At 28.5% G+C, this 12,672-nt stretch overlaps 1 protein-coding gene across 1 annotated transcript in view; it reads left to right on the forward strand.

Annotated features, from left to right (window-relative positions):
- Positions 1–643: 643 nt before the first annotated feature.
- LOC106468418 (fibrillin-2-like) overlaps positions 644–12,672 on the forward strand; it is a gene marked incomplete at its 5' end in the record, with an annotated part of 135,868 nt that continues 123,839 nt past the window's right edge. Inside the window, 10 exons of the mRNA XM_013928847.2 lie at positions 644–694; positions 1,322–1,450; positions 2,972–3,118; positions 4,281–4,358; positions 6,947–7,072; positions 8,671–8,796; positions 9,753–9,878; positions 10,455–10,580; positions 11,217–11,339; positions 11,628–11,753. Of these exons, the coding sequence (XP_013784301.1) occupies positions 644–694; positions 1,322–1,450; positions 2,972–3,118; positions 4,281–4,358; positions 6,947–7,072; positions 8,671–8,796; positions 9,753–9,878; positions 10,455–10,580; positions 11,217–11,339; positions 11,628–11,753 (1,158 nt within the window). The remainder of the gene's footprint in view (positions 695–1,321; positions 1,451–2,971; positions 3,119–4,280; positions 4,359–6,946; positions 7,073–8,670; positions 8,797–9,752; positions 9,879–10,454; positions 10,581–11,216; positions 11,340–11,627; positions 11,754–12,672) is intronic.

Consider the following 12,672-nt stretch of genomic DNA (forward strand, 5'->3'; position numbering starts at 1 on the left):
GTTAAATGACGAAAAATTAGGTGTCTATTTAAAAAAAATAAAATATTTCACTCTAAATGGGACTTATATCTAAACCAAGATTTCTGTTAAGAGCTTTTCTAGGGTGACACTAGACTTTTCTTATATGGAAAGATTATTTACTTTTTGTCTCCATAAATGGTTTTTCTCTGTCAATCATTTGAACACTAAGTGTTTGGCAGATCATCACAATCTAATATCCATACATTGTCAACATTATGATCAGCTACCTAATCATATCACAGATCACCTAACACTTCTGTTGCATAAAATATACTTAAGGATGCCAGTGAAATTATTTCATAACAGTAGTTGTATTTTGTCGTAACTAGAATAATAAAAACTCTGGTTGTTCCTTAGTTGTTTTGGGGAGTATACTTTGTTCAAAATTGAAATAAGCAAATTTGTTTTACTGTTAGGAAACTGGAAATTTAACACATACATGAGTAATAATTTAAATTTGGAAAGATGGATGATTCTGATTCTTTACTTAATTACCTTTAAAGCCTTTTACATTTCAACAACTTTTGATAGATTTCTTTGTTCGTTTTGAATAATATTTGAATAGCAAGAACAGAACAATTTAAAAACATGTACAATTATTTATACTTTTGCATTTGAACAGACTTGAGATGCAATAAAGGATTTGCCATGCTGGATGGAACAACATGCACAGGTAACAACAAAGATTTCTTTATATTTAAAATTTCAGAAGAGATTTATTTAATTTTTATTATATTATTAACGAAAAAAATGGGAAAATGGTGTTAAATCTTTGTATTTTTCTGCTTTTTAATATTTCTATTACATATAAGTTAGAAATATTTTTGTTTGATCTATTCTGAATCAAAGTATTTAGTGTTAGATGAATTTATTTTCATAATATCTGATTCTGTTTTTTCTTGTTTTTTTATATAGTGTATTATACCATGGAAATTATTGCTTTATAACTACAAGATATTCAATGTTTTAGTATGGCACACATTTTATTTCTAAAATTGAGTCAGTGATGAGAATAAGAAGTGATGACTATAGTAAAGCTAAGTGGTCCTACAAGAGAAGGTGGATTAGTATGGATATGAAAAATAAAAGTAGGCACTTTGGTGGTTTATGATCTGTTATTATTTAATGAAATAACTGTAATATACTCTAAATGAAGATAGATTATTTTACATTCAGAAATTCTGTTTGCACGCAAATGCATTAATTTTATTCTTTGAAAGGTAAGTTACATTGTACATTATCAAATTACAAATGCTTGTACTTCTCTACCACTGATCTATTTTTATATTCCCATACATAGACATCAATGAATGTGAACTCTTCCCAAACATCTGTTCGGGTGGTGGACTATGTGTTAATTCTGCAGGGTCCTACAAGTGCAATTGTCCCCCAGGTCTAACACTTGACTCGAGTGGAACAAAATGCGTAGGTGAGTTGGTTAATGTGAAATAGAAGGTTAAATAGTTTCTAATATATTTAACTAAGTCCATGATTTGCCAGTGTGTTGCATATACAAGACTGTTTAATGTAAGAGTTATTATTTAGTGATTTAATATTTAATGATTATTTAGTTTTCATAACAAGAGTTAAAAGTAATTATTTTGAAGGTGATAGTTATGACAAATTTTGTAACATAACTCAGCAAGAGTCTTACATTGTGTGTGTAGTTCAATTGTTGTAGTGTTGTTCATGTTATCTTTCTCAAAACCTGTAAGTTTTCTTGCTATGTGAGTACTGTTACGTCGTAGCATCTCCTAGTTTGTAGAAAGTTCTAGGGCCTCAGTTGGAAAATGTAAAAATATAAGCAACCAAGTGAGTGCAACTCAAGAAAAAGTCCAGTCAGAAAAAATTTAGTTAATTGGAGAAAACTGGAAGCTAGTCAACATCTGAGTGATTAGCCTCAATGGGTGATTTCTATAGTGTGTTTCATAGCTGTATTGTAACAACAGAGAAAGGAAAAATAATTTTTCTTGTCAATTGGGTTCTAAAGTAACTAAACCAGCCTGTGTAGACTCTTGATGGAAAAATAATGAAAAAAGAGAGAGACAATTATTTAAAGCTCTGGATACAACTGTGGTAACCAACAAAAGTTATGTAATGGAAGTCATAAAAGGTTAAGTTAGTGAAAGTGAAATTAGACTGCGTGATTGTCAGTTTAGCCATAATGGGCTATATTTAAAAGTGAGTTTTACAGCTTAACAGAGATAAGGAGAATAATTTGTCTTGTCAAATGGTGTTCTAAAGTAATTGAACTCATTTGTGTGTACTGTGATGAAAAGGAGACAATTATTTAAAGTTCAAGATACAACTGTGGTAACCCATAGAGTACCATAAGTGAAGTTATTGCAGATTGTACAGTAAGAAACAGAGTAGAGAAAATAATTTGTCTTGTCAATTGGGTTCTAAGGTAACTGAACCAGCCTGTGTGAACTTTTGTCAAGAAAATAAAATTATTTAGAGTTTTAGATACAACTGTGATATCCTACAGTGTAAAGAATTTTTTTACATACATTTGACTTGTTTTGAATATGTTATTTTAAAACAAGTGGATCGTGTGCTGTCCATTTATTGTTCGAATTTATCCCCCAACAAGTCATAGACATCTAGTCTTAAAGAATCCTGGTCCCTATTCACATATCAAAAACCTGACACAGGGTATAAATGTTTTGTGTTTCCTTCAAAGTGTTTTTAACTTTCATTTGAAGTGTTGTATGAAGATCTTTGTTCTGAACAAGTAATGTTAACCTGAACAGTATATGATGATGATGTTATGGTCAAGTTTCATGTTAAAAAGAGAAATTAAGCTTAATAAAACACTAATTTTTTCATATCCAGGCTTTCGTATGTAGTTAAGAAATACATGGAAATTCTGCTTCTTCTTAATCTAATGTCATCTGCCTTGAATTAAAATATGCTAAATAAATATTACACTATTTTTAATTTCCATTAGATTTGAGGGAAGAAACTTGTTTTGCTTCATATTCAAAAGGACGATGTCTAAAGCCTTTTGAAGGATTATATAAAAAGATGATGTGTTGTTGTTCTTTGGGTCAAGCTTGGGGTCATAGTTGTGAACCCTGCCCTAGACATGGAACAGGTAAGGGTTATACTAGGTGCTGTATAACATTGGAAAGTGTCAACATAGAGTATATAGGGAGTTTTGTGTGACTCATAAATTATATAAACATTTTGAATGCTACATAATTTTCTAAGAGTGAGGCAATCTGTACCTTTATATTAACATGTGCTTCATATCTTGTTTGATAAGGAAATGAAGAAAAACTGTAATTTTTATTGTAATTATTTACAAAATATCAAAATATAGAGAGTTCTATGTGCCCAGTTATTTGTTTCAAACTTTCTCTTGATGTTTACAATGTAACATGTATTCAAAAAATTATATGAAAGCAGTGTTACAAAATATAAAATTTGTATTAAAATATGTAGAAGCAATGTTTGATTGTTAATTATCATTTAAAATATGTGCATAATTCAGATTAACAAGATGTATATGGTTTTATATTTCTGTTGTTTAAATTTAACTTTATATTAAAAGTTTATTACAATAATCTTACCTTTTAGTTAACTTCTTATAGTTTGAATGTAGTCAACTATTTAGTTATGATTGTTGTGTGAAAAAATCTTTGATTAATTTCTTAGAATGTTGATATTGAAATCGATGATGTAATTGCTTTTAATAATTGTGGTTACTTTTTGTGGGTTTTAAATAACCACAATAAAGGCTTTTGCAGAAAATAATTTAAATTTGAAATGTTGATTTAATTTTTTATAAATATAGCAATATATTTAATATATTTGAACATATAAATCATGTTTATAACAATATTCTCTATAAAAAATATAAACTCATCAATATTCTATTCTTCTTCATTATAAAAACAGTACTAATACTAGGTGATTTGTAAAATTAAAAAATAACAGAATATCTTATGGAAACTTCTCAGGGAAATGTAGACAAAATGTGAAATTAAGCAGACATAAAGCTCATTGAGAAATGTTGATATACATGTGAATAACTGATTTTTTTAGTTTAGAAATTATTTTACTTTAAAAGTAGTTTGTAGAAAATATGTTAGTTACAAAATCATTTTTTGATGATATGTGTAAGTTATATTTTAAATTAATCTATATACAAAGAAAAAAACCTAACTTTAAAACTAGTATAAGTAAAATATTTTATGCTCCAGTAATATATGCAATGTTTTTTAAATAAAGTTTGTTTGTGTTTATTTCTATAGAACCATTTAGAGAACTATGCTTAAAGGGAATAGGCTATTCCTTTGATGAAGTAAGAGAAGAAATTGGTTTTATCATAGGTAAGTTTGTTTTTTTTCATAATTATCATTTATTAGTAACTGACTATTTTTGAGTTTTTTAAGATTGTGAAAATATAAGTGACAGTTATTTCAAAATATCAGAGGATATTGATAAACATAGAGAGGTAACTTGAAGTTTTATTTTGATTTTCATATTACAGTTTTAAAGTTGTATTTAAGTGATATCATTGCCAAAATTGAACAGAAAATAAACAATAATTATTGATTTATAAAAAGCAAGGAATGAATACTTAATGTATTTGGGAAATACATTGAAATTTTATTGGAAGTGAAATGTTAAGCCTAGTTAGTTATGAGGTTGTTTCTTTGAAAACACCTTGTTTTGATTATAATCTTAGTTTTTTTAGGAGAAATACTAAATATATTTAAATAGTAATACATATCTAATCAAAAAACACCTTAGGTGTGAAAAACGATGCAGCCAAAAAAAAAAAAGATTGAGAGTGCAACTTAAAGGAATAAAATCAAAAGTGGTGGCCAAACTGGTAGCTACGCTTATAGCATTGATAAGAATTAGTTAGCTGGGTCGTGTATTTTGTTCAACTTAGAGCATGAGAGTGGGTAAAACAAAATATGTGGCCTGGCTAACTAATGAACGAATATTCATTGTAAAATTCTTATACAATTCTATAAGTATAGCTTCCAGTTTGACCACCAAATTTGATTTCATTCCTTTAAGTCACATGCTCAATTTTTTCTTATCCACACCTTTTTTTTTCACACCTAAGGCGTTTTTGATTAGATATGACTTTTTGTCAATACAAACCACAGCAAGTAAGAATGTGACACTCAATAGTAACCAACATTAGCTTTAGGATTGCAAACCTATTATTTGGAACAGACCTATACTTTACAGAACCAACCAGATTCTTTAAAATATATGATTGTAATTTTTTTCTCTAAAACAGTGTTAATAACTTCTTTTATAGTATCACCATAGAAACTAAATTAAAAGTTTCTTATCATTACCTGCATGAACTTGGTACAGCTGTATCAAGCATCATTATTTGCACCAATTGCTTAAGGTAATATCACATGATGCTAAACATTATTTATTAGGATAATTTCATAAAATTTAGCAAATTTGTGCTTAAAAGTTAGCAAGAAATAATGGTATGATTCATTTGAAAACTTGAGCTAGAAAGTGCTAATCTAGTTAGCTTGACCTATATCTGCACATGTTTTCAACCTATAGTTTGCTGCTCTAAGTCAACCATCTTTAATCCAAATGAAAAAAAAAAAATGTTCCACCCTTACTCTTAGTTGAAGCTGTAGTAAAAATTTTAGATTTGTAGTTCATGTGACTTTTTTCATAGGTGTGAGCAAAGATTTTGGTTAAAACTGAGCAGTTTTTGTTGAATAAATTTGCACATGAGGATTATATTTAGATCAAATTTGACACCTAATTATATATTATAAAGATCTATTGATATACTAAATTTGAAAACAATCCATGAAAATTAAGTATGTTTTTCTATAAATTAAGTTTTTGAAAATTTAGGTGCAAATTGAAAAATGAGGAAGAAATTCAATCAAAATTGGAGATTTCATATCTCGTGTATTTCTTAATAGAATGCCTTGAAATTTAGTATGTGAAGTAAGGATCCAGTATAGCATATTTACAGAAAATATGGGATAGCTTGTATTACCACAGTTTGAGCTACAGATAGTGGAAAAGTGTTAAGCTGTCAGTCCTGTTAATAACACATAGTGTGTTCTACAGGTTATTTTGACTGTGCAACATGCCATCATGTGTCTTGATATAATGTTTTAATAAATGACTTAATCAAGAACATTTTAAACTCATAGGAGCAGTTACTTTAATTAATTATAATTAAATAAGGGAAATTTGTTTTGTTGCATCTGTTGAGTCAAAAATTTGTAATGAAGTTTTCTAAAAACTTTATTTTACACTAAAGTTTATCTTTTCATTTTTTTGTAATGAATCAGTTTTTATCTTGTTTTTTTACAAAAGACGTTTAATTGTTTGATATTTTTTTCTTCAACAGTTATGGTAAGATTTCAGTTCTGAATTATATTCCTTAATTTCATGAGCTTTACCTTGCATAAACACTTTTCAGTAACTACCAATGATAAAAATTATCAGAACAAAATTTTATCTGTGCTACTTTCAGCAGTTACCTTTTTCTTTTTATTTCTGTACATTTAGTTTATTAGTATTTATAGTACTTAAGATACATTTTGTTGTTGTGGTTTTCAATTACAAAATATTTTATTCATGCTCAATTTTATTTTCTCTAAAATTATTCAAATTTTATCTGCAGCTATACGGGTACCTAAAGACTGATCGTGTTTATTATAATAATAATAATAGACATTATTATAGTTGTTTTTATATACTTTTTTATACTAAACTTGGTTCATTTGTAATCTTTGTAGCTGTTATTTATGTATACTGTTTTAATTTACTTTCACAACTGAAATATGAAACTATGCATCTGCAAAAATTATTATTGTCCACCACTTTCACACTGTTTTTAGTCACAAGAAATATTTTTCATTGATATATTTTCATTTATACTAAGTGACATGTATTGTTTTTGTAGACATCAATGAATGTGTTGAATATCCAAATATTTGTCAAAATGGAAGATGTCAAAACACAATTGGCAGTTTCTCTTGCCATTGTAACCCAGGATTTGCCTTGGACTCTGATGGGGTGAACTGTACAGGTGAGATTAATTATGTTGGCATTGTAACTCAGGATTTGGTTTGGACTCTCATATTGTGAACTGTACAGGTGAGATGCATTTATGAAGCCATTGTAACCCACAGTTGTTTTGGACTCTGAGGGTGTGATACTGTGAATTGTATGGGGATGTTAATTTTTTAATTTATTTCTGAGATTATGAACTGACAACTTATTAAGATTTTACTAAACTCATGACACAAAAATATAAGAAAAATATTGTGATATGCAACATAGTTTGAAGATGCTTTTCATTTCTGTTTTTTTTTAAAACAATTATGAAACATATTTATTGTTGATGTAGCATTGGTGTTTTTCAGGCATTTCATACTAATAGTAAATTTATAATGCACAGGCTATCATCCACAGATTTCCTCAATTGTTGACTCAAAGAACCATGGAAGGATTAAATTTCCATATGTGATATAAGTATATTTTGTTGCCTAATATAATGAAATCCATTTCTTTCATTCAGAGAAATTTAAAGACATGATTATCTTCATATGAAATATATTTCGAAATTTTCTCTAAAACAGAAGGCCATTTACTTTGAAGATTTGATTAATGCACTTTACACAGATTTAATTGTGCAACAAAAGCTATATTATCTGACATCTGCTGGACTTGGGTAGTGCTAGATAGGTGAAAATTCCAGTTATAAAACTACTTCACTTACAATATTTTCCAGGAAAAGTTTTGTACATTTTGAATTTTCTAAACTACAGTATTTCTACATCATCTTTAAACAATAATAAATGTTGTAAAAACCTTTAAACTGTATAAAAACATTGATTTTCTGCTGGAATTAGAAAGCATAACTTCAGGATGTAGACAATGTTTACAAATAAAGTAAGTATAATGTTAATTATATTACAGGTGGCAGGAAAGAAATAAACAAAGCTACAGCATTGCCACTAAGTGGTAGCATCAGATGACTACAATCACAAACTTTTGAGAAGCTTTGAGAGTGTTCCGAGACATTTTGGATCAAATAGTAATGAATACTGGTTCCTACAATAAGCATTTACATTTGGAGATATTGAAATTTCCAGTTACAAGAGCTTTCCGAATGCAAAGATGCCAAATAAAAAAGCTATTACTTTGCTTTCCTTAGCCTGTAAACACAAATATTGTGCATAAAAATTAGCATGTATAAATATTTGGATAGATATCATTCATACTAATATTTTATTTACAGCATTCATACAGATGATAACAAACTAAATATATTTTATTGTCATCTTCTACTTCTTTGGTCTTGTAGGATAAAGTTGTGAAAAGTATGGTGAATAATTACAATGACTTATGTAAAAACTTCAGTTACAAAATTCTGTCTATAATGTGAACTTATGTTCATATTTCTACCAACTGAATATTTCCAAATAGTAAATACATAAACTTTTAAATGTCTTTCAGGAAGATTAAAACCAGAAAAAAAAAGTTTTCAGACGTTTACTTTCTATCTAAACTTATCAAACCATCATAATTTGTCTCTTTCTTCTTCTCATCTTCCTGTATAACTGTCTTAAGAGTTTAGGTATTCAATTTGATATAAGATTCCTCATTCCTGTGCATTTTCAGATATTGACGAATGTTCTATTGCCTTTGATGTTTGTGGAAATGGAACATGTAGGAATACAGCTGGTTCATTTACATGTGACTGTCATGAAGGGTATGAAAATGCCATGATGATGCAGATGTGTATGGGTAGGTTGGAATCAGATACAAAAGTTTTTAATTGAGCGTAAAATATTTACATATTGTTATCAAAAAATGACCAATTAGCTCTGTCTTAATCACCTTTTCTCCCTTTGTGAACAATTTATGAAAAGTACATGATAACAAATAGAATATTTATTGAATTTCTTAGTTGATGATCTTTAGGTTTTGGTTCTGTATTTAGAGAACAGGTATCAAGAGTTTTAACTCTATTGACCAATAATTATTTTTTTTTGTAAATTCAAACTCATGTCATTGTACTATTGGAAACTAAGGGTGAAATTTAGTGTGATAGGAAATTCAATGTTTATTTTAAACTTTGACATTTTCAAAAACCAATAAATCAAAATAAAACTGGTTGAAATTTATCTAAGCATTATTTAAAGTTGTATTAAGTGTTGTTGTTTTTTTCAAAATATAATTAGGATCAATAAATGTTTACAATTTATATATATATAACATCAAAGTATTCTTCCCTGTATGTCTTTTTAATTCCATGATCCATAAAACAGCTATGTTTTTTGAATCTAGTTGCCACAATGCTTAGTAGTTTGTGTCATTGAACATTTTTTGAATTGAGTTGTGCAGTAAATTTATGTGTATTGTTTTCATACTTAAAGCCAAAATAATAAACCTAATTGTCAATCTTAGGATCTACTCTATAGCAAGAACAGACTTGCACTTCAGAGGTTTTTTTTCAATGCTACGAACTATGAGGCTTCTGTCCAAATCTGATCATTCTCAATATCTATTTGAATTTTATAGGACTATAACTAAAAAAGTGCATTATGGGTTGAGTAAAATTAAGCTAAGCTTAATTGGCTTGAGTTTCATTTTATACATAAAACGTTCATTAATATATAAATGGTCACTCATAATATGTTAGAATAATAATTTTGATTTATGGAAGAAGTTTAAGCTGAATTGTTCTGTATTTATTTTAGATATTGATGAGTGCAGTAGAAGCAGAGGACTCTGCCGAGGAGGAAGATGCATTAATACCCAAGGCTCTTTCTCTTGTGATTGTCCACCAGGCCATGAACTGGGTCCAAATGGAAGATATTGTAAAGGTAAACTTGCTTAGTTATTTTCATGCAAAAACTATATGTAATTTTTATGATAATCAGTTGATTATCTTTGTATCATTGAATTTTTTTTAACCTACTTTGACTTGTCTTTCATTGTTTTGGTAAATACTTTTTGTCATAGCATGTATTAACATACTCATGTCTTTGTATTACTAGAGGTCCTTTTAGTTTTACTTGGTAACTTATAAAGCTTGTTTATGCTAATCATTTTACTTTTTTCTTTCAGAAAACAGTTACCATAAAATATTTGTATTTTAGATATTAAATTTTCATGACAAATTTAAGTTTAAGATTTCATACACTTTTTTTGGAAATAGTAAAATCTGCATGATCTTACATTTCATATTCTATTTATAACGTTAAAATCATATCGATTGTAGCATTTTTTTTGTTTGATGTATGTCAATGATTTCTATTGCACATATATATGTATGTTGTCAAAAAAAGTGCTTAGCATGAGAATTCTTGGCATGTAAAACTATCAAAATCAGATGATATAGAGTATCTTGTATATTTACTTAATTTTTTCATTATCTCTTCACTTAATTAATGACATAGATATTGATGAGTGCAGTAGGAGTAGTGGCATTTGTTCAAATGGAGTTTGTGAAAACATGATGGGAACCTACCAATGTATTTGTAATGAAGGATATGAACAAACTTTACAACTGACCAGCTGTGAAGGTGTGTACCTCCTTTGTTTTAGTTTGAAATATGAAAAGCAAATTTTGTTACTTTAACTTTTTTCTTGTTTTTCAGTTTTCTTCAGCTTAGTTGTTTATGTGATTAGCATCTACTAATTGCTAGATTTTGACTTTTAGCAAGACTTAAGATTTTTTAAATTTGTTTTATTCTTTTACAGAAATGAGTTGAAGTTATAAAGAAAGTATAATCTTTAAATTCTAGGTAGAATGAATACTCAATATTTTCATTATATTTTCCTTCTAGTTGTTATGAAGATAGTTTTAATTTAATTCTAGCCTGAAAAATGGCTTAATGATTTACACAGATGAGAAACTTCGTAGTATTTTAAGAGAAGGATACACATTATGTTTTCATGGTATACATTATGTGTTCACTGGAAAGTTACTTCTGGTTTTAGTTGTACATTTTAACTTATTTTTATACATGAACATATAAGAAGTGGTTAATTTATATAACGTAGTTAATAGAGATTTGTATTAAAGTCTAGGACTTTGTTATTTAAATTTATGGAAATATAAATAAGAAAACTGACACTTATATAGTGCATAGGTTTATACATACGTTTATTTATTGTACCATTTGGGTATCAACTTGTTATTGTTTTGGGTATTTCAGATACTGATGAGTGTGCTTTCAATAATGGAAATTGTCAGTCTAAATGTGTTAATACTCAAGGTAGCTACTCATGTGCCTGTGATCCTGGTTATAGAATACTTGAAGACCAAAAATCATGTGGAGGTGAAGTATATGAGTGTAAACAATATCTTGTTGCTGTGCTTCTAAATTGAATCTTTTTTTTATTCTTACTAGATGGAAGTTTTAAATTTTCTCAGTGTTTTTCATTTCTGAAATAAACATTACATTAGAAAAAGGATGTATTTTGGGCCAAACGAATCTTTCAGATATTAACATCTTTTATTAGATTTTGATTATCTAATATAAAGTAACATTATTTTTTGTCATAGCAAGTTTGAAGCACAATAAACTAGGAAATGTTACAATATTGCTGTTTTTTTTTGAGTATAGATATAGATGAGTGTCGTGAAAGGCCACGTGTCTGTAGCGGAGGAAAGTGCACTAACTTACCAGGTTCTTATCTGTGTATATGCACTGAGGGACTTATGGATGGACCTGATGGGAAAAGTTGTATTGGTAAATAGATATTTTATATTAATTGTACATTTGTTTTTAAATCTGGATTAAATCCTGTTTATATTATTCTTTACTTCAATTTTTAATGTCCTTATTTTACTGCTGTTGTTTTTAATCTCATTTGTGATTTCAGATTTGTAATATATTAAGAATAATATGATAAAATTAGCACTTTTCATGTTAAGTTAATGGTTGAGTGTTGTGTTTAAAAGTTTTAACATTTTATAGAATATACCAGTGAATTATTAAGTTTTATGTTTCTGAAATTGAGTTACACAGAAGGTTGAGTATGTTATAGTGAAATAATTTTGAATTTGCAAATAAGGAAGTTATGTGACAATCACAACCAGTATAGAGTCATAGTGGAACAAAATCTATCAGAACTACATTTGAACATTGTTTGGCTCTTTTTATGTTGACTGCATTTGTGAAATGCATATAACAGCCCTTTCTGATACCAAATATTCATACAGACAGACCATAAAGATACATTCAGATCACAAATTTAGAATTTCCATGACTGGGATATGTCTTGTATTTAATGGCATAGAAAAGGAATAAGGATGAACTTGGAGCACCAAGATCATCCAGAAAAAAACTGCAACAAATCTTACCCCAGCTGTGATAAATAAAGTGTGGTGTCTTATAACAGATGATAATCCACAAATACAAAGGTAAGTCATAAAAGCTGTCCACATACCCCAGGCAAAAGTATGCAACATAACCAATAGGATCTCCATCTGAAAAATAACACAAGTCACATATACACAAGGTGCTTCAGTGACATATCCATTCAACTGTCACATACCTGAAACAGATGGAGAATGAATCAGGTATTCATGCTATATCATACGAAGACATGTTGCGTCATCGAGATCACGTGACAATTCTCACGCCCTCTTGTTTCTAGAACTATCCC

This window comes from Limulus polyphemus, unplaced genomic scaffold, assembly GCF_000517525.1.
Source record: "Limulus polyphemus unplaced genomic scaffold, Limulus_polyphemus-2.1.2 Scaffold3001, whole genome shotgun sequence".
Taxonomy (NCBI): Eukaryota; Metazoa; Arthropoda; class Merostomata; order Xiphosura; family Limulidae; genus Limulus; species Limulus polyphemus.